Here is a 22,655-nt window from a genome sequence, read left to right as displayed (position 1 = left end):
CATGCCTAGTACTACAAAAAAGTAAATAATTATGTTTACACTAGATCATATTTCCTGTTAAAACGATCTTAAATATCATTGGTTGGAAAAATAATTAATATGTTTTAAATAATATATATTTTGTTTTAATAGACATGGGATCATAACACTTCAGGCTTTTTCAGAGTCCAACAGGAAACTTTGGCTGGAAGCTATGGATGGAAAGGAACCAGTAAGGAAATTTGTTAGATTATTTATTATGAGTTCAGATTTCTTGTATACAAAAGTGAGAAGAACAAATTGCCGTGCTTCTCAAAATATCTCAAAGACGGAGAAACAATTTACATAAACTTTTACGACACAATGCATACATGCAAACGGTATTTCGCAAGCTGTATGAACAAAGCAATGGTAAAATAAACACGAATGATAAGATAATCATTACATTAATAATAAAGCAGAAAAAAATAGTATATCTCAATCTGTAGTCACACATTGAGTAACTTAAGTTAGTTGGGATATTGACAATCCGGCCAACATAATATTTCGTTGGCATACAGGACACGTGCACAGGCACAATTTGTGAATTTGAGAGCAAGTCATCTTCGGGGTGATGCCTTTGAGCAGCAATATCGCCACCTTTAAAGGTGCTGCAGAGAAAAGAAACTGTGATGGAGGCTGGTAGGTGTTGATGAGAGAAGCTCACCTGAGATTTCCTCCTGCCATTAACCTACACTTGAGATTTCCATTGAATACAATGGCACAGCTCCACATGTAGACCCAAAAGGGTGAAGATGATTGTTCAGAATTATGACCTAGATCCAGGGCCGGCTCCAGGGTTTTTGCCACCCCAAGCGGCAGGGAAATAGCCATGATCTGATCGGCAGCAGCTCCGCCGCGCCGCTTTCTTCTTTGGCGACAATTCGGCGGCAGGTCCTTCCCTCTGAGAGGAACCAAGGGACCCGGCGCCGAATTGCCGCCGAAGAGCCAGAAATGCCGCTCCTTCCCCTTGGCCGCCCCAAGCACCTGCTTGCTGAGCTGGTGCCTGGAGCCAGCCCTGGCTAGATGGCACCTGGTCTCACTGAGCAGGTCCAACCAAGGAGTAAGGACTGAGAGTAAACAGGGCTCACATATAACAATACAGAATCTACAGTTCTGGCAACTCAGTACCATCTTTCAGCTACCCAAATGTGTAGTTGAACTGAACTCTCATAAGAGAAACTGTCTGCTAGAGGCAACATTTTAAGTTTTATGCTTGTTAAGCTCATTTACAATGACTGCATAGTAAATAAATGGCAGGAGCAAGGCTTGGCCAATGCAACATGCTAATGCAAAATGTGTTCACACTGGCTTGAGAGCTGTTAACTGACCTGGAAGTCACAAATGTTCATATTGCAATGTTTTCTTTTTTCAGATTTACACTTTGCCAGCCATTATTAGCAAGAAGGAAGAAAGTAAGTTTTTTTAATTATGTAAAATTATTAAATATACCTGGATTTCTGCAGTATAATGTCCTTGTTTTCAGGCATATTAGGGTTGCAAATTACATTATTATATTTTCATATATTGCCAAGAATTACTCTTTTCTGTCAACTTGCAAGAAAGTACATCTTGTCTCAAGGGTCAGTTACATCAGGTGTGAAGAAGTCTTCAATGTTTGTATTATAATCAAATCTAAATTGGGAGAAAATTAAAATAAATCATGCTTCTGGCTAATGTGGTTCCAAAACAGTACACTATGTATAATGTCACTCTAGATAGCTATAGATATATTCATAGTTGTATATATAAATGTATATATAAAATAAAATGGACCACCTGCACCCTGACATAACAATATCCCTGTACCTGATAACTTGTTTATGGTCTTCAGACATAGGATATTATGGCTTTTATTGTGGTGATGGGAAAACATTACGTTATCATGCAGTTACTCCATTATAATTTATGTGTGTCTGTGCAGGTGTCACACACACACACACACACACACATTATTATTATTCTTTGCTTCCCATCCATCAGCTCAGCAATAACAATGGAGCCAAATGAAGTCTGTCCAACACTTTCTAGCTTGTACCAGCTTCACAGTTTCATTCATATTTAAACCTTTTGTATGTCATTCTTCACTGTATTTATCCTACACATCCTGTAACGTAACATGACTCCTTCCGTTTCATCTCTCAATCATGTAGCCATTGCTGCTTCCATAGACATGCTTTCGGCCATACAAGTGGTGTGGTTAGGTTACCACACTTTTATTTCTAACATATGTTAAAGAATTCTAGTTTTGAAATATACATACTAAAAATATAATAACAAACACACATGAATATACTAATGAGCAGAAAGTTTAATTGCATTCTTTTAGGATAAAGATGTAATTAAACAATAATATAAATAATAGTTACTACCTCTAGGTGCTATGCTCTTATGGACAAATGTTTAGGGCTCACATCTGATCCTAACATGAAGATGTAGCTAACCAGAAAGGCAGATTAAAGTAAATAATGTATTTTTCTTCAATTTATAGTGTTCTTAAATGAAGCAGGTTTTAACTTTGTGAGGAAATGTATTCTTGCTGTGGAGACAAGAGGTATGTATTACATTACACTCTATATATTACATAGTATGCATATGGTTTTCTCTGACATAGGTTACTTTCCAATGCTTAAGCAGAAAATATTTTCCAAGTTCAGTTTGGAATCTATGTGTCACTCAACTTGTACTTTTCACAGCTGAAACACTGTTGCCAAAATCTTTAATTTATCATTTAAGTATAAATTATAGCAACTTATTGTTTGTTTTTTTAGATTAACACTTTTCTCTTATTAGTCAATTTAATGCTCAGTTGTACTTAATACACATTGGGACAAATTTATCCCTAGCTTACTCCCTTAACTTTATTTGCCTTATACCAGTTATACATTTCATTCATGGTTCATCCATTGTTTGTGTTTAATAACTGAAATTCAATAGTAGGAAAGTTATGCCCTATATGGGAAGAAGAACAAAATAATAGTCTAGCTACTGCTGATATAGTATTTTACTACTCATAATAAATCAGTCCTCAGTTATTCCTGTGTAACCTTCTGAAACAAATAAGGTCATGTGCTTCTTACTGAGAGCAGAATTTTGAACATTATGTTGAAAGAGGCACCAATAATACAAGCATTTTAAAATAGTAAAACTTGATATGGCAAATAGACAAAAAGTTTAATAACATCAAAATTAAAATTAAATATGTGTATTAGGAATGATTTTCTAAATAAATTGGCTGAACTTAAGAAGCATCCTCCTGTTTAGGCATTTGAGATTGTGACAAATTATAATTGTTTTTTCTCAAACATCCTCAGAAAAGAACTTTGCCATGGTTACACCTAAGAACTCTCTATAGTACAAGGTGCTAAGGAAAAAAAGGAGATCAAGTCAAGATTTGTTTCTGACTTGATTTTTTATCATAGCTCAGTATTGCTTTGAAAATCGAGGTTCATGAAATTCCCATCATTCGAGTGTTAAAATATAATACTATAAAGGCCTGATATAGAAAATTATCCAGTAGCATTTTCCCATACAGTACTATAAAAAATATTCTTTGCATTTGGGCCATGCCTGTCTCAACCATTTGAGGATAATTGGGACCTAAGGCTGTCCCTTTATCTTGTTTTGGGGCTCTACAAATTAAAACAATCCTGTCATTCAGCATTGACAAAGTAGCTGCAGTACTGCAGATAAACAAGGAAAACACTAGACTGTGCAGATGTTTTAAGTAGAATTGTTTGTATCACCAGTAAGTTCTGTACGAAAGTAATTGCTGTAATTGTCAGCAACTTTTGGATATGGAGGACATTATTCCACTCTCATTTGCACTGGTGTAAATTCAGAGTAAGTCCACTGAAGTGGCTTGTGTTACACAAGTTTACATTTCTTGGTAAGCAAGAACAGGGCTAGGAAGTGAGGACATGCCTCTAGAGTGCTTCTGGGACTTATTTTTAACTTCTCAGACATCATTCCATTGTCTGCTATCATGGCTCCTTTCCGTGAGTCAGTCGGACAGAATGTTGGGCCCTTTTGTGGGGTTTCATTTAATTAACATATAGCTAAGATTTGTTTATAATATGGTGTAATTTCAGTAAAATATGTCTGGTAATTTCCCAAAATGGCGCTAAATAGTCCAAAGTGGTGTACAGGAATTTAGCTGCATAACTTCCTATAAATTAATGGATGGTTAAACCTCATAAACCATTTTGAAAATTTACACCCAAATGTCTCACCTATGTGTCCATTTACATGAACATGCTGTACTTTTGGTGCCATGATTCAGTTCATTATCCTGTATTTTTTCCATATAGGTATCACAATCTTGGGGCTGTACAGAATAGGAGGTGTAAACTCCAAAGTGCAAAAGCTGATGAATACCATATTTTGTAAGTTTTGGAAGATTTTGTATGAAAAACTCTAATATCCACCAAGGACATTATGGACATGATTTCCTTCACTGTCTCTGCTCAAAAATGTGTATACAGTAGTAAGTTTAGTTTGCACTTGCAATTACAGGTGGCAAATTAAGTGAGTAAGCATGCAAATAGTTAGCTATGTATGTAACTGGCCATTGTTACTCAGGGCAGGTTTACACTACAGCCAGGATCAGCGCTCTGAGATTGATCCACCAGCGGTCGATTTAGCAGGTCTAGTAAAGACCTACCAAATCAACTGCAGATGGCTCTCCAGTCAACCCCTGTACTCTACCCCCTACAACCTCCCACGGTGTAGACCCTGCAGTAACTCAACCTAAGGTACATTGACTCCAGCTACGTTATTCACATAACTGGAATTGCGTAGCGTAACGTAGGTCGACTTACCACAGTAGTGTAGACATAGCCTCAGTTTGTGCAGAGAGTCATTGAAATTGCATACACGGACTATGGATATATGTGCATTTTTCACAATTAATTTAGTTTATTTATTTGAATTTATTAAAAAATGAAACAGGAAATCTGTCCAGAGCTCTCAACACCCCAACACAAATTACAAGGGAAAAAAAAGTTTTACCTCTCAATGATCAACAGGACTCAATCCTCTATGAAACACAGAACTCCCTTCCCACATTTAATCAAACACTAATTCCACTGCAGCCTGTATAAATGGATGTACATTGCAACATGCCCCAGTGGTCAACAAACCCAGGCTATTCAGGAAAGCTGGCTCCAGACCTGAGAACACTCTGCTGCCAGCCCTCTCTCTTAATTTAAGGGGAATCCAACTGGAGTGTGTCAACTGACTGAGGCAGCATGACACAAGGATAGAGGAAGTGTCTCCCATCGGAACACCCCGATCAAAAACAACATCTTAAATTCAATTCAGAAACAAATGGGCAGTCAATGCAAATCATGGAGCAAAGGTGGCTCATGTGGACAGTTGAGAAAAATTAGACCCATTGGATTTGTTTATATTTTGTAGCTGTGATTATTTAAATACATTTATAAATCCCTTTCTTCATTTAATTGTAATGCTGAGTTTATTGGATCTGTTTGTCAAGGCATGGAATACCAAACACCCAGAAGTGTCCCTCAACTTTAGGTCAATATATTACAACCATCATCAATTAATAACTCACAGTTTATAACACTTTCCTTTTTGGGGGATCCTGGGGTTTCACTTATTTTGCTAATCTGGATATAACCTCCCCCTTTTTTGAAGATTGCTCTATATCAAAACCAGAGCAACTGGCAACCCCTGTATCACCTTTGGTTTAGTTTACTCTTTGAAGTTGGGCACATAGTTGAGATGTCTATATACTAGATGCTATTCCATTTTTCTGATACTTGACAAAAATTAAAGGATTTCAATGTCTGTTCAAGGTGTTAGTTAATCTGGGTAATAAAATAACCATAAGAAATTAACACATAATCTTTGTATGTTGTTTAAGTGTTGTGTTGCTTTCCTAACTAGTCTGCTAGTCAAAGTATAATACAGTCCTAATTCAATTTTCTACCAGCCCCTAAATCCCCTCCTGATATGGATATTGATATGGACATTTGGGACAATAAAACAATAACAAGTGGACTAAAAAACTACCTCAGGTCAGTATGATGCTCTACACGTATCTTATTTCATGTCCATTTACCCTTATTTCTTGATATTGCATTACGTCTCTTTCACCCCCTTAGAACACTAAAAATATGTAGTGATTTTGGCTAGCCTAATAATATTCCAGTAATTATATATATTAATGAATCTGCATTTGATTATGCTATCTGTCTGCCTGCTGTTGAATCAGTTGTGCTCTATAAAACCCTACATTTGGAGGGGGAATAAGTTAATTGCATTTGTTGATCTGTAAATCCGTTATCTAAACTGCACAGTATGAGACAATCTTTCTAATTTGTTAAATCCTTTATCTAAATTGCACAGCATGATATTTCACTAATTTATTGTTAGAGCAGGATAAAATCGTGGCTCCCTGCATAAATGTTAATTCTCATTTCATATCCTATGCTACAGGTCACTTTACAGGAATTGGGAATAAATATATCCCCAAGCAATTAGCAAATTCATACTAAACTTTCAGCAATTACGAAACCCTTTAAAAATAAGGGTCATGATTTTCTAGAGTGACTGTGATTTTGGGGTCCTCAACTTTTGGGTGACAATTTGGGACACTTTGAAGGGACCAAGCTTGTAGAGGCTAGGTGTTCATCACTTCCTAAAAATCCAAACCTCAGAAACTCAGTCAAGTTGGTCATCCAAAAATGGAGGCATCAAAAACCACTAATCACTTTTGAAAATCTTGGTTAGGATAAGGTTGTTACTTATGCAATTTTATAATAAGAAATGGCAGTAATAATATTTCTTATGACTGCAGACAATTCATAAATTGCCTTTTGAATGAAGAGTCTTCGCAGTTCACTACATATCAGGATTTCACTGCCACACTGGGGTCTTCATGATATATTTGGATTTCACCAGCTGAGGCTTGAAGCCTAATTGGCTCCTCACTTTTGCACTTTCAGCAACACTGCTGATGATTTTGGTGGAGTTATTCCTGATTTTACAGCTTTGTAAGTGAGAAGGCAGTCAGGTCCTTGGTCTGTGATCAACGCAATGGTACTGGCATTCTTCTTTAAGTTACTCACAGAGTGGCACTGGATTTAGCAAGAGAAGATTTTCATCAGACCTTGCACGTGACTGAATGGTGCTATAGTTGTGGCCTGTAGGCAATGTATTCATTTCATTGGACATAATTATCTGGCACCCAGATGCTAAGGTGACGGTCGTCATATAAAAGCATATTGAAATAGTAGCAACAGCAATAAAATACAAGAAAGGATTTTAAAAAGTAATACATTTTATAAAATATTTTTTTTAATTTTATGACCAGGTGTCTTACAGAACCACTGATGACCTTCAAGTTGCACAAGGATTTCATTGTTGCCGTTAGTAAGTAAAACACTAAAGAAATTAGTAAGTCTTCAGGAGAGTAATAGTCTTTTTGATCCATCTCTCACCACTGTTTCTGGAGAACTTTCCTTACACTATATCTTCCCATGTTCGGCCTACTTTTGTTTCAAATAACCCAGGCTATGATTTATTTCACGAGATATTAAATTATACATACGTGGACATTATTATGTATTTGTAGTGCATTAGCACCAACTGGCCCGAATCATAAGCCCCAGGCTCACTGTGCTGGGTTCTGTACTAACATAATAAAAAGACAGTTCCTGCCCCAAGGAACTCAAAATCAAAGTATGTATGTACGTAATATTCTCTCTCCCTCCCACCTACACATACACACGCACGCACACACACACACACACACACACACACACACACAGAATCTCTGTTAAAAGAATATTAAGGTTTAAAAGTCAAGCACTCAAAAGTTAATAAATGCTAGAATTAAGGTTCTGTGCCTGTGCAACATTAATTATTTGGATTTTTTTCTGATACTTATAAATACATAAAGTGCTGATTATCCTCATCTCTCCTCAAACCACCATAAGAGGAAATATAAAGCGGGGATAGATGCTGTTAAAGATCATTGGATCAAATCCTGGCTCTGCTGAAATCAATGGCAAACTCCTGCTGACTTCAGGATTTCACCCATTGTATTAACTGAGTTTATTTGAAGTACAATTCCCAGAATGTTCATGTAATTCATGATTTTTGGAAGGCAATTTTAACAGCAGATTGACGGTTTGCCTTATTGTAATGTGTAGTATGCCCTAGTGTAGTGTTATTAACATCATCCTTACACACATCTTTGGGTGCACCTTAACTTAATAACATTCTTCTTATTTTTATTTAACAGAATCTGATGACCAGAACTACAGGGTTGAGGCAGTACATGCACTTGTTCATAAATTACCAGAGAAAAACAGAGAGATGCTGGACATCCTAATCAAGCATTTGGTCAAGTAATTCCACCATTATTTTTGTCTGTTCGGTGTTTGGGGGCGTGGACTTGGATGTGGGCTTCTTTTTCTCCCTTTTGTTTGTCAATTTTGGCTATTCAAGTTTGTTTGCTTTTTTTACCTGAGAAGATAAGTACTTGAAAATTAGATCAGGTTTAAATTGTAAAATGCAGGACAAAATTTTGTGACGAAAGAACTGCCAACTAGAAATAGGATCATAACTCAGAGCCCTGGAGGTTCCCAGAAAGTAATTGTATTTATTAAATGGGACTAATTCAGATAACTGTTCTCAATCCTGCTCTCAGTGCATGAATTAACACCAGTGAAATTGAATTGATGACCAAAGTTGTCCTTATAATTTCACCCATTGTTTTAACTGAGTTTATATGAAATACAATTCCCAGAATGTTAATGTAATAAATATAACTGATCCATAACTGATGACCTTTACCCTGTCTCAGTCACTGGTCAATACCAGATGCTTCAGAAGAAAGTTTAAGAACCCTCGCATAGCAGATGTGAAAAAAATCTGTGTGTTTCCCCCTCCATCCCGCACCCCAAATGAGATCTCACTCTGATCTCTAATGGATAGACCAGGGGTCAGCAACCTTTCAGAAGTGGTGTGCCGCATCTTCATTTATTCACTCTAATTAAAGGTTTCGCGTGCCGGTAATACATTTTAACCTTTTTAGAAGGTCTCTTTCTATAAGTCTATAATATATAACTAAACTATTGTTGTATGTAAAGTAAATAAGTAAAATGTTTAAGAAGTTTTATTTAAAATTAAATTAAAATACAGAGCCCCCCGGACTGGTGGCCAGGACCCGGGCAGTGTGAGTGCCACTGAAAATCAGCTGGTGTGCTGCCTTTGGCACGCGTGCCTTTGGCACCACTTCTGAAAGGTTGCTGACCCCTGGTCTATCCATTAGAGATCAGAATGAGATCTCATTTGGGGTGCGGGATGGAGGGGGAAACACACAGATTTTTTTCACATCTGCTATGCGAGGGTTCTTAAACTTTCTTCTGAAGCATCTGGTATTGACCAGTGACTGAGACAGGGTAAAGGTCATCAGTTATGGATCAGTTATATTTATTACATTAACATTCTGGGAATTGTATTTCATATAAACTCAGTTAAAACAATGGCCTACCCCTGGGATAGACATTGGCTTTATCCAGAAGAATGAGATTTTTATATCCCTTCCAAAATCTGTATTATTAATTATGATAACTCTGGTTATTTTCAATAGCTATATATAAATTCCCAGTCTCTTCTTGAACCTTGCTAAATGCTTGTCATCAGCAACTTCATGTAGCAATGAGTACCACAGTCTAATTATGCCTTGTGTGAAAAACTTTCCTTTTATCAGTTTTGAATCTGCCACCCTTTAATTTCAATGACTGTCCCTTTGTTCTTATGTTATGAGATAAGGAAGACATAAATGCCTGTTCTACTCTATCTAGAGCATTCACTATTTTGTGTATTTCTCGTACTCATCTCCTTTCTAAAGTAAACCCAATCTTTTCAATCTCTCTGCCGATGATAGTTTTTCCAGGCCCTTTATCATTTTTGTTGCTCTTTTTGAACACCTTCCAGTTCTGAACTATCCTTTTTGAGATAAGGTGATGAGTACTTTACATAGTATTCCAGCTGAGGCAATACCATTTGTTTATATAAAGGCATTAGATTATTTTCCATCTCATTCCTTATGTGTCCAAATATCATTTTTGTTTTGTTCACCTCAGCTGCACACTGAGCAGAGGTTTCCATTGAACCCTTCACAATGATGCCCAGACCCCTCTCCTGAGTTGATAGTTAATTTAGAACCCTTTAAGATAAATGAGTAATTTATATTTTTCCCTCCAGTGTGTACTCTTGCTTCTATTATAAAAAACCCCACACTGTATGATTTGCTGGCTATGTAATATAAGTCACACTATTTTAATTGTTTCAATCCATGTACTTCCTTTCCCTATCCCTCTTCCCTGTATCTATCTGCATATATTTGTCTAATCCCAGATTTCATGCCCTTTGGGACATAGACAGTTTTGTTTTGTTTTTTAAGAAAAAGAGAACCTCTGAAAAGGAGCATGCACAGTTATGATGATATGTAAATATATCATAATGCATTAGCAAACAGGCAAACAGTAGAGACTTGACATTATCTGAAAAAAAAGAAAAGAAGTATTGCACTCTTTGAAAAACTTCCCATGCAAATTACACATTTGCCTCCTTGAGAATACAGATAATTTCATAATGTGCTTTAATAACTCCACACTTCCAGAATACAGGTAGCCAGGAGTCTACAAATTGGTAATATCCAAAATGTACTGTCACCTGTGATACAGCAAAGAGCGAGATTTCCAGGAGAAAGCAATTGTGCCTTGATGAATGAGGCATGCAGCCACCTGAAATGTATGATTATGTGAGTCTGTATCCATTCAATACCCCAGCAAAAGTAGGACTAGTGAAGAGAAAATTGGTTATCAAAATGTTCCATATTACAAGCATTCTGAACAGCAATTCTTTTTTTTCCTTTCCTTTTGCAACAGAGTGAGCCTTTGATGCTATATCCAAATTTCTGCCTAGTGATTTATTGTCAGAATAATATTAAATACATCATTCCATTTATTAACTAAATGAACCAATTTGTCACCAAGGAAACCCAAGTATAGTGCAAACATTACTCTTTGTGTTCTATAGTCTATATTTTCAGATTATATAGTTTATTTAAAAGACCTTAAAACTTTTTGTGCAGGACAGTAACTTGTGCTTCTAAAAAAGAACTCATTTTCATGGTTTGGGCCTCAAATGAGCATCTGTCTACCACAATTGTTACTTAAACTGAAATCTGAGATGTTTTAAACTACTCTTAATTAGGTAAAATAGAAGCTGTGTGCAGTAGAAGGTATTTATATTCCTCCATTTTTATCTGGTTATCATGAATCTAAAGAAATTAATCCTATTTTTTTACTGCTAAATGAGGCATCAAACTCTGCAGTTTGAAATGAAAAGGGAATATTTTTTGTATTCACACTCACTCCTCCAGTCATCCCATTCTCTTCTGTGCCCCAGAGAATTCTGTTATCCACTCACTACTATACATACCTAGTACTAACCGCTCAACAATCAGAATGAGAGAGGTCATGGGGTCTATGCCCAGGATTGGGAGCCAGCAACTCCTGAGATTTGATCCTGCTTCTGACAGATTCCCTCTGTGACCTGTGGAAAGTCATTTAATATTTCAACTTCAGTTTTCCCATCTTTGTAATGGGGATGGTTTGTTACATACCATGTACCATCTTTGTTGTGGTACTTGCCTACCAGACAATGGTGCTCTGAGGATTAGTTTAGTTAGTTTTTATATAATGCATTAAAAACAAATAGAGTATGGAAGGGGCAAGTGATTTTACTTCAAAAGGTAAAAGTATCAAACTCGTCACATGGCCTTGATTAATGGAAAGCTCTCAGAGGTAGTTTGTGGATTAGAAGAAAATTAGGAGGGGTTGTTTGTTTTAACTTATATTTTAAAGCTTTTGTGGATGAATCTTGCTGCTCACAAATGGTGGGGTCTGCAGAATATCAGGGACTAAGAGTAAATACACTAAAGAGGCAGCTAAAATGTTGTTTGTCATCTCTAGAAATGATCATAGTAATAGAGTGTTTAGTGCAATATCAGATAACAATGACAGGGAGAGATCATAAAGCAGAATGAGGAAGAAAGAAGTTAATTCCATGACATCTGATTCTATTCAGTAGCAAGGCTCAGCAAGATTCTCTAGAAATTGCTGAATAGGCTATGACAATAGGAGAACTGTAGCATTGGAACCAGTGGTAATTATTTGTAAGAGTTTGAGAGGTTCTGACATATATCCGGCAAACATTCTTATTTATGAAGAGAGAAAAGGAAGGGGGGAGGGACACTGAGAATTACTGGCAAGAGTTTTTTACTTCACTATTTGGTAAATTTGTAGAAAAACTTACAAAGTAGTCAGTATGTCAGTTGTTAGAGAAAAAGAGAAACAGTGGACAGTGTGGGTTAATGAAAAACACGGAATATGGACTAACAGGTTTTAAAGTCAGAAGGGACCTGACCTTATGTACAACACAGGCAAAAAAAATTCACCTATTAATTCCTGTATCAATCCCATACCTTGTGACTGATCTCTAGAGCATTTGTTTTTAGAAAGATATTTCATGGCTCTGAGGCCCCTATCCTGCAAAGATTTACACTCTTTCTTGATTTAGCACATTTGAGTAATCCCATTGTGTTCAGGGCACAGTCAAGCATGGGCATAAATCAGTGCAGGATTTGGGGCCTTTGTGGATAAACAAATACAGTTGTCATACTGCAGTGTATTTTCATTTTAGTAACCTATTTAATGCATGCCACATTTTCATTTAATGTGGACAAGATCCAATGTTGGACTCTCAGGCCGTCAAGCCTTTGTGGTTGCACAGGAACGGACCAAATGGCAAACGATTGCTATGGCCAACTGTCTGGCTAAGCGTTGAAGAAGAAAATCAGTGGTCTATACCAAGACCCACAACCCCCTGTTCACAACCCTCTAGTTAATAACCTAAGTCATATTCTGCTCCTGGAAAAAAGCATTCAGAGCAAGCCTAGGCTGATCAGGGAAGTATTCTGCAAAGGAAGAGCCACATTCACGATGGAAAACCCTTATTTCTTCTCTGAGCTCAGACAAGTAATTCAAAATGTACTCCATGAAAGCCAGTGAACTTCAGAGCGGAAGAGGAGCTGTCAGTGTTGAGTGCCTGCTTTTTCACATAAAATAGCAAAGAGGCATGCACTGGGCTTAACTTTAATACAGTTCACAACTTTATAGACTCATCAAGTACCTTCTGCAATTCCACTGACATCCTCTTTGCCACTCCAGCTTTCCTGTGAATTGAATAATATTCCCAAATGCATGGGGCATAGAATCAACTAGATTCTAGTCACAAGGCCACCGTGTTGTCCTGTCATAGCTCGAATACTATCAGTTCAAATACCAATCCAACCCAACTGCCAAGAACTGCTTGTTGGAAAGCTTCAAAGATTTCTTTTTTCCTCCTGTAGCCCATATCTGTAGACAGCAAAAGAGGCAATCCTCATATATGAATTCTTCTCACTCATCTTGGACAAATGTTAAAAGTTGGTCAGAAGAAGACACATCTGTAGTTTCATCCATGTGTACTGAGAAATACTGGCTCTCCTCAGCCTCTGAAGCTATGTCATGAAAACCATGTCACATCAGCTGACTGTGACATTGGAGGAAGTAATTATTTTGACAGGTCACAGGGTGCAAGCAACATTTCCCAAATTATGAGCTTTTGGCACCTCTTTTTATTTGCAGTGATATGACATATGATGCTTGGAGGGCTCTCATATTTACAACATATTTATGTTATAGAACAGTGGATTTTCATAGAATCATGGCGGATTAAGGTTGAAAGAGATCTCAGGAGGTCATCAAGTCCAACCCCCTGCTCAAAGCAGGACCAACCCAAACTAAATCATCCCAGCCAGGGCTTTTCAAGCCTGACCTTAAAAACCTCTAATGAAGGAGATTCCACCACCTCCCTAGGTAACCCATTCCAGTGCTTCACCACCCACCTAGTAAAAAAGTTTTTCCTAATATCCAACCTAAACCTCCCCCACTGCAACTTGAGACCATTACTCCTTGTTCTGTCATCTGGTACCACTGAGAACAGTCTAGATCCATCCTCTTGGGAACCCCCTTTCAGGTAGTTGAAAGCAGCTATCAAATCCCCCCTTGTTCTTCTCTTCTGCAATCCCAGTTCCCTCAGCCTCTCCTCATAAGTCATGTGCTCCAGCCCACTAATTATTTTTGTTGCCCTCTGCTGGACTCTTTCCAGTTTTTCCACATCCTTCTTGTAGTGTGGGGCCCAAAACTGGACAGAGTACTCCAGATGAGGCCTCACCACTGTCAAATAGAGGGGAATGATCACATCCCTCGATCTGCTGGCAATGCCCCTACTTATACAGCCCAAAATGCCGTTAGCCTTCTTGGCAACAAGGGCACATTGTTGACTCATATCCAGCTTCTCGTCCACTGTAACCCCTAGGTCCTTTTCTGCAGAACTGCTGCCTAGCCATTTGGTCCCTAGTCTGTAGCAGTGCCTGGGATTCTTCCATCCTAAGTGCAGGACTCTGCACTTGTCCTTGTTGAACCTCCTCAGGTTTCTTTTGTCCCAATCCTCTAATTTGTCTAGGTCCTTCTGTATCCTATCCCTACCCTCCAGCGTATCTACCACTCCTCCAAGTTTAGTGTAATCTGCAAACTTGCTGAGAGTGCTGTCCATGCCATCCTCCAGATCATTAATGAAGTTATTGAACAAAACCGGCCCCAGGTCTGACCCTTGGGGCACTCCGCTTGATACCAGCTGCCAACCTAGAGTGAACAAACACGTGTCAGGCATGGTCTAGATAATACTTAGTCTTGCCATGAGTGCAGGGGACTGGACTTGATACCGGCTGCCAACCTAGATTGGATTTAAAGTCCCGGGAATTTTTGAAAATCCACTTCCTGTTTGCTTGGGGTAGACAGCTCACATCACATCTTCCCAGCTGACCATGCCGGCTTTCCGCAGCAAACGCGCTCCTTCCTGGAGTTTACCAGAGTTGCTGGATCTGTTGGGTCTGTGGGGAAAGGAGGCTGTGTAGTCACAGCTCTGATCCAGCCATAGGAATTTTCACACTTACGAGCAGATTGCTTGTAGCATGGATGGGAAGGGACATGAAAGGGACATGCAGGAGTGCCATGCTATGATCAAGGAGCTGAGGCAGGTGTACCAGAAGGCAAGGGAGGCCAACCATCACTCTGGTACGGTGCCAAAAACATGTCACTTTTAAAAGGAGCACACCAGCCTTGGCGGCAGCCCAAACTCCATCACCAAGAGCCCCGTGGATACTTTTGGGGGACTGTAGGCAGCAGCCAGTAGAGTCAACCCTGAGTACAAAGTGATGGACAAGGAGGTCGAGTTGGAGGAGGATGTGGGACAGACGACAGGCTCATCCAGTGGCAAGCCAGGACCTCTTTTTGACTCCAGAGAGGTCTAGTCAGTCCCAGCAGCAGTCTGCCTCTGGCGTGCCTGAAGCAGGAGACGGGAACTCCAGTAAGTACTCATTTTTCTTTGTAAGCGCACGGTTACATGAGGTACATGTGTACTTTATTTTGTAATATGGTGCACGTCGGAGAAGGGATAGAAATTAACTACACTAGGTACTGTTTGCATCTGCTTTGCATTCTCGTGTTCAGCTATGCAGTGGGAGCCCTGCGGAAAAGTTTGTTAATGCACAGCAAGATCTCCCAGGAATCCTCCAGAGACATCTTTAGAAAACTTTCCTGAAGGTACTCTGCAATCCTCTGCCGAAGGTTTCTTGGCAGAGCTGTTTTGTTTCTTTCCCTGTTGTAGGAAACTTTGCTGCACCAATCGGTAATTACTTCTGCAGGAACCAAAGCAGGAGAGCAGCATACAGACCTGGTCTGAAGCCACATGCATGCAGGAGATTCACCTTTGCATCTTTGGTCACCCTCAGTGTATTGTTTCTTTTGTTTCTGCAGATGTGCCCTTGAGGGCCAGCTCCTACACACTGGCGGAGCGCCTCCGTCAGATAAAGAGGTGAACGAGGAAGTGCTGCAATCATCTGATCATGCTGATAGCGAGCACAGAGCATGGAGACAATAAATTAAAAACTAAAAGTGGATAGCCAGGAGATAAGACAGGGCAGGAATGGATAATAGAGGCTCAGGAGCAGATGATAAAGCTCATGGAGGACCAAATAGAGATGCTCAGGTCCCTGATTGCCCTGCATTCAGAACACATCTGTGCTCAACCCCCCCTGGAGCCCACACAGAACTGTGTTCCATGCCCTGCCCAAATTCCCCACACGCATTCTTCATATGTTCCTGGCCCGTTGTAATTCCCCTTGCACTCCACCTCTCAGCTGTGCAATCCTCATTGCAGAGAGGATCAGGTCCTTTGTAAGAAATGTTAATCTGTGTATTGCTGTTTAATAAAAATTTATTCTTACAAATACAATAATTCTTTATTTGTGTCCTACACACAAGGGTTGCAACAGAACTTAGCACATCTGGAGATTACTATTTATTCTCAGGCAGGAATCATTACAAGGGTCATTCAAGGTAGCAACTAAACAATGCCTGTCTGAGTGTATTACAGAAAGACACAGTACTGTGGCTCATTGTCAAAATGCTGCTTCCCTGATTCGAATAGCTTCTAGACCTTTGACCATGGTGCACTGTGGGCAATCTTTACTGCCCACCCTGCATGTTACAGGAAGTTTGAACAGCCCACCAGTTTAGCCTGCCGAGCAGTCATTTTGGTTTATGCACCAACTACCGGAGCCAGCAACATGGAGGGAGGCACCCTTTGAAGAACTTCTCTTGCTTGCGCTTTCACTCCTGTATCAGGAAACTGGCAGAGCTTCCTTGAGATGCTGGTGGACACTTTGGTGGCATTTTGTGACCCACCAAAGACACCTGATAGAGCTTATGATGAAGCAGAAGAAAGAGGAGGCGGAGGAGGAGTCCAGGCATCTGCCCAGGCATGGCAGATTTGCATTGGCTGATGCTGTTCATAACACTAGGTATAGCCGCTGATGTCCCTTACATGGACTGGCACTTCTGGAGCAGGGCACCAAGCACAGACTGGTGGGATCATATCACCATGCAGACCTGGGATGACCAGCAGTGGGTCCAGAGCTTTAGCATGAAGAAAACTACATTTCTGGAGCTTTGTGAGCAGCTTAACTTTGAACCTCCAGCATAAAGTCACATGCATAAGGGCATCCTTGCTTAGAGAAGGTTGCTATAATCATCTGGAAGCTGGCTACCTCAGACTGCTACAGGTCCATTGCCAACCAGTTTGGTGTTGAGAAGTCAACTCTGGGTAAAAGTGGTTTCTGAGACAATCAGGCAGTATGGTTTACCCCAAAGTGGCAAGCATAAAAGATACTCCTGAAGTAATTGCCAGCTTTGAGAGAACGGGGTTTCCAAACTGGGACTCATATGCCAATAGTTTTCCCTCCTCAGGGACCACATGAGTACATAAACCACAAGAGGTACTACTCCATTGTTATGCAGGCCTTCATAGACCACAGAGGTTGATTTATGAATGTGCATGTGGGCTGCACTGGGAAAGTTCATGATTCCAGGGTTTTTCACCGACCAGGAGTCTGCATTCATGGGACACTATTCCCAACAAATGACACTGTCATAAATGGAGTTACTATCTCCACTGTTATTCTGTGGCAGTGGCCATATCAGTGCCTTATATAGATACACACGTTTGTGTCTGAACATTCGCTGTTTGGAAAACTACTGAGGTCGCTGAAGTAACTGCACAGTTGCTCTCTTAGATGTACAGACCAAGTTTTAATCTCTGTCCAGCATAGTCGTCTTTGCCCACCTGCTGATGTGGTCAACATTGGCCTGTCTGCATCATCTCTACTGTGTGAATCATTTATGTGCAATTCATGTGGTGGTCATGCTTTACAATAAGAAAAAACAATATTTTCCAGCTTCTGGGGCAAAGTTTTCACATACAAAGTTAACATTATTTTCAAAAGGGAAACTTGAGCTGGTGAACAAACAAAAAAAGTCCACTTCTGTGATGTCAGATGCCTTATTGGAATGGGAGATAAGCACAATATTTAGGGAATATTTAATTAGCCTTATTTTTCTTTTCTAATTCCTTTGCAGGGTTTCATTACACAGTCAACAAAATCTCATGACCGTCTCCAACCTTGGTGTTATCTTTGGGCCGACTCTGATGAGAGCACAGGAGGAAACCGTGGCTGCTATGATGAACATTAAGTTCCAGAATATTGTAGTGGAAATTTTGATAGAGCATTATGAAAAGGTAAAAGAACTTCATCTGGAACCTTTTACTTTAATATAATTTATGATGCAACTGGAGTTAAACATACTACCGGATCTCCTATTCACTACCTTCAGCAAATTCCTACAAATAAGAAAAAAGTCTGCTGCATTTATAGAAGATCACTTTCAGATAGAATGCTTCCTTCTTAATCAAAGCTATGGGCCATATTCTGGCCAACTGTTATGGGGATATGAAAGCCCAAGGAGCAGCCACCCAGCCTTGTGCAGGAGCTGGCCACAATCTCATTGGAAAGTGTAGTCCCTCCTCTTGGCTAGAAGCAGGCTGAGCAAACACATGGCTATGACCCCCAACTTTTCCCTTACACCATCCAATGTTAGCACTAGACCAAAGGACATTTTCAGGTGAAAAATCATGATTTTTGAAAATCCAACTCTCTTGCCTTGTTACTAATAGTACATTGGGTTACTGGAATGGGAGCAATGTTAAACATCTATTGTATTTTCCACCATTTGTGCTCTGTTTACTTTATTTCTCTTAATAGGAACATTGAAAGAAAACTAGTTCCGTTCATTTTTTTATAGTCTTGTGTCTGTCAGTTTCACGTGCATATTTTGATGCACTAATCCAGTGCTGTAGTTCTTAGTGCAAAATTAAATCAAAACAAAAATCTATCTTCAGTTAACTTTAATACAAAAATTCTTATTGACCTTTTTTTTATATACAACAAACCTATCAGGTGCAAGTGTAACTGGGTAAAATGAGCGGATTGTTAATCATAGCTTTAAAGAAAATGTAAGTTATCGATCGTGATTTTTTTGTGCTTATAGATATTTCACACTGCACCAGACCCCAACATTCCTCTTCCCCAGCCTCAGTCCCGTTCAGCTTCCAGAAGAACAAGAGCAATATGCCTCTCAACAGGCTCACGCAAACCCAAAGGAAGATATACCCCCTGTCTGGCAGACCATGATAGTAAGTTTATTCATACTGTTAGCTATTTACCTCTCTGTTCATATCTTGTTCTTTAGTTCTCCTGGTTGTTAATTAGTAGGCAACGGTAATTGCTGTGCTGCAAGCACATTGGGTGCTTATTTGCAGTGGTTCTATGAAAAGTAACAATAAAGCGAGCAGACGTCAGTGTTGCTGAATGAGTGCTTTCCTTGCTCCTTTCACAGCATGTTCTGTCAAGCAGTTCTTGTGTGGCATAAAGTGTTTGAAAATACATTGTGGTACGCTTGTTATTCCAAACTAACCACCAAGTGATTTGAAATGACCTGCTCCAGACGGTAAAATGCTAAAAAGAATACAAGTTTCACTTTGTTTGCTTTTAATAAGATCTTTAAGATTGGAAATGGTATAATAGAGCATTTCACCCCATCAATAATTAGGTCAATCCAGCTGAGGTTAGTCTTGGCCAAAAGCTGTTACTATTAGACCGCTCTTCCGTGTGTCTGAAATGAATTATGTGGTCTCTGTCTAAGTCCCAGTAGACAGCTATCTATACCACCAAAACCACAACACAGCTGTTGTTAATTGACACCCATGTTGGCAATCTTAACAAAAAGGCCAAGCACTGAATGGCATGGAGACTGAACTTTAAACCTAGTCCTCTATGTGGATTTATAATTAAAAGTAGAGGGGTTTTTTTTGCAGTAAATTGCCACCTAAAGTGGCTCTTCTTTTTCATATATACTTAAATAAAAGATCCCTCTTTATTCATTATTGCACACTTTTTTGTTTTCTTATATTACCATTAGGAGGGGTTGAACTTCAGTTCAAATTGTAGCCAAGATTGAATTTAATCTGCTAAATGTTAGCATCTCCACTGGTGTGAAATTGATTCCAAATGAAGTTTTAGGTCCCATGGCTTCTCAAGGAGCCTTTATGTTACTACCATAAAAAAGTAAATTCATAGATAAAGTTGTAAATGAATGGGGGGGTTTTGTGCCTAGTTGTTGTACAAGTCTCCAAAGAAGGGGAGTGCGTGGGTACCTCGCATCAACTTTTCAAAATTAGATACATGCAGATACTTGTGTGATGCATCTGCATGTATCTAATTTTGAAAAGTTGATGCGAGGTACCCACGCACTCCCCTTCTTTGGAGACTTGTACAACAACTAGGCACAAAACCCCCCCATTCATTAAATGGGTTTTTTTTTTATAATGGTAATATAAGAAATGATAACAAACCTGTGCACTCTAACTGGGTGTCTGCTTGCACAGATGGCAAGCGAAGTGCCAGTTAGGAATCACCACTAAGACGTGGAGCTTCTTAGCTGCTACTCCACTCTAGAAGTTACTGGCTAAAGTAACTTCAGTGGCCTTTGTTTAATAAAGAATTAGGTGGTCCCTACAGTGCACTGATGTGTAGCAAGCCCATATGGAACTGATCTCCATGTGCAGAGGATACACCAGCCCATGGACTGCTGCCACACCACCCCCTGTGTAGAGAAGTTCCACTATTTCCAGAGGTCCCTTCTCATTCTTAAAGCAGTTCAACTATATCTAAAATTAACACATTCTGCCCAATAAAGATGACTGTAACTTGCTTTAATGAGGCCTAATTCCTGGGTCATCTTCAGGTTAAGTAGGAAAGCATTCTGAGAGCTGGGTCCACAGAGGCAAAGATGAACCTCCTGCTTCTGTTAATCCCAGGATCCAAGAGCCATATCTCCTGAGTCTTCAGCAGTTGGGTTGGAGAATAGGGAGCCAGAAGTAGAAAGTTTCCAGGGCTTCAATCTGTAAAGAGACTGGAAAGTTCAAACTAAAATAAAACAGTAGAAGTAGTTGCTGCAAAACAATAGAACCAGAGACTTTGGCATCAGTCTGGGTCACATGAATTGTCATGGTAGCCTATGGCTGGAGCAAGCCATCAGAGGAATATGTGACTGCATCCTTCACATAGAAGAGGGGCATAAAACAGCGGCCCCATTGAAATGCAAATTAATCAAATACCCATTCTCTTTGGAGAACTGTTACCTGCAAAAGCCATATACTAATGAGTTTGCTGATTATTGAAGGCTTCAGGTGCCACATATGCATTAGGAAAATGGACACTTTTAGAAAGTGTAATTTACACACAAAATGTCATTTTTCTTCTTTTTCCCCACTCCTCTTCAGGTGATTCATACAGTAGTAGTCCAGACAGCACCCCGATGGGCAGCATAGAATCACTCTCGTCTCATTCGTCAGAACAAAACAGCACCACAAAATCCGCCTCATCCCAACCAAGGGAGAAATCGGGAGGAATTCCATGGATTGCATCTCCACCTTCTTCCAATGGACAGAAGAGCTCAGGTCTCTGGACCATAAGTCCAGAATCCTCCTCTAAGGAGGATGCGACAAAAACAGATGTGGAGTCAGACTGTCAAAGTGTAACTTCTGTCACTAGCCCAGAGAATACATCTCCACCAATAGATCTGACCAAAAAAGGTCTTTATGGTCTGTCTGGGCTGAAAAGGTCTGCAGCTTCCTCCCTCAGATCAATCCCTTCAGCAGAAGGTAGGTCCTATATGTTGTGCTGGAATCATAAAGTTGGAAGAGACCTCAGGAGGTCATCTCGTCCAACCACCTGCTTAAAGCAGGACCAATCCCCAGATTTTTACCCTAGTTCCCCAGATGGCCCCCTTAGGGATTGAACTCAGAACCCTGAGTTTAGCAGGCTAATACACACACCACTGAGCTATCAGGACACTACTAAGTTTAACATGATGCACCAGAAAAAATTAAGTTAATCAAAAGGCTATTGAAAATAATTGATTTTGTTCATTTGCTTTGCAATCTTTCCACCGTGTTCTTTTGTTGTTCAGACATTTTTTGAGCAATATTTCTAAAGTTCCCTTCATTTGTGCCCTTTGCATAGTTTAGAAAGCATCACCCCTCCTCACAACTTGGAACAGTGGTCTCACCTCACCCAGCGCTGCTTAGTTACATGTAGGGCTGGAGTAGCTAGCCAGGATTCAGCACTCTCAGAGATGAGTCTTGCATCATGATGAAAGGTGACAAGACCTGGGGTTTGAATTCAAGTCCATAGGGCTCTGGGCTGAGAACACCCAGTCCCCAGCACCCTCACTTTCACTGCTTCAGGCTATATGCTCACTTTATTTTCAGCTGCATCTCATGAGAGGTCGAGACTGTTTCTACAATAACTGGATCCGAGATCATGACTACCAATACCTTGAATTGCAAGGTGAATTGGCAAGTGGTGCAGAAGGCTAAGCGCTGTTGTAATGTGCTCTAGTCAGTGTGTCCTACTTAGAAGATGGCATTTCTTTAAGTGGCCCCCAAAGGGGGTCAGCAAGTATGTGGACAAGGGGGATCCAGTGGATATAGTGTATTTAGATGTTCTGAAAGCCTTTGACAATGTCCCT

At 39.7% G+C, this 22,655-nt stretch overlaps 1 protein-coding gene across 1 annotated transcript in view; it reads left to right on the top strand.

Moving 5' to 3' along the window:
* ARHGAP42 (Rho GTPase activating protein 42) overlaps nucleotides 1-22,655 on the top strand; it is a 259,773-nt gene that overhangs the window by 211,120 nt on the left and 25,998 nt on the right. Inside the window, exons 11-20 of the mRNA XM_045019415.1 lie at nucleotides 133-211; nucleotides 1,394-1,433; nucleotides 2,510-2,572; nucleotides 4,329-4,403; nucleotides 5,975-6,059; nucleotides 7,358-7,416; nucleotides 8,291-8,396; nucleotides 18,144-18,303; nucleotides 19,113-19,257; nucleotides 21,406-21,786. Coding sequence (XP_044875350.1) covers nucleotides 133-211; nucleotides 1,394-1,433; nucleotides 2,510-2,572; nucleotides 4,329-4,403; nucleotides 5,975-6,059; nucleotides 7,358-7,416; nucleotides 8,291-8,396; nucleotides 18,144-18,303; nucleotides 19,113-19,257; nucleotides 21,406-21,786 — 1,193 coding nt within the window. The remainder of the gene's footprint in view (nucleotides 1-132; nucleotides 212-1,393; nucleotides 1,434-2,509; nucleotides 2,573-4,328; nucleotides 4,404-5,974; nucleotides 6,060-7,357; nucleotides 7,417-8,290; nucleotides 8,397-18,143; nucleotides 18,304-19,112; nucleotides 19,258-21,405; nucleotides 21,787-22,655) is intronic.

The sequence above is a fragment of the Mauremys mutica genome, chromosome 1, assembly GCF_020497125.1.
Source record: "Mauremys mutica isolate MM-2020 ecotype Southern chromosome 1, ASM2049712v1, whole genome shotgun sequence".
NCBI classification, from domain to species: domain Eukaryota; kingdom Metazoa; phylum Chordata; order Testudines; family Geoemydidae; genus Mauremys; species Mauremys mutica.
The sequence above is the reverse complement of the archived record's forward strand: the minus strand, read 5'-3'. Positions and strand labels throughout refer to the sequence as shown.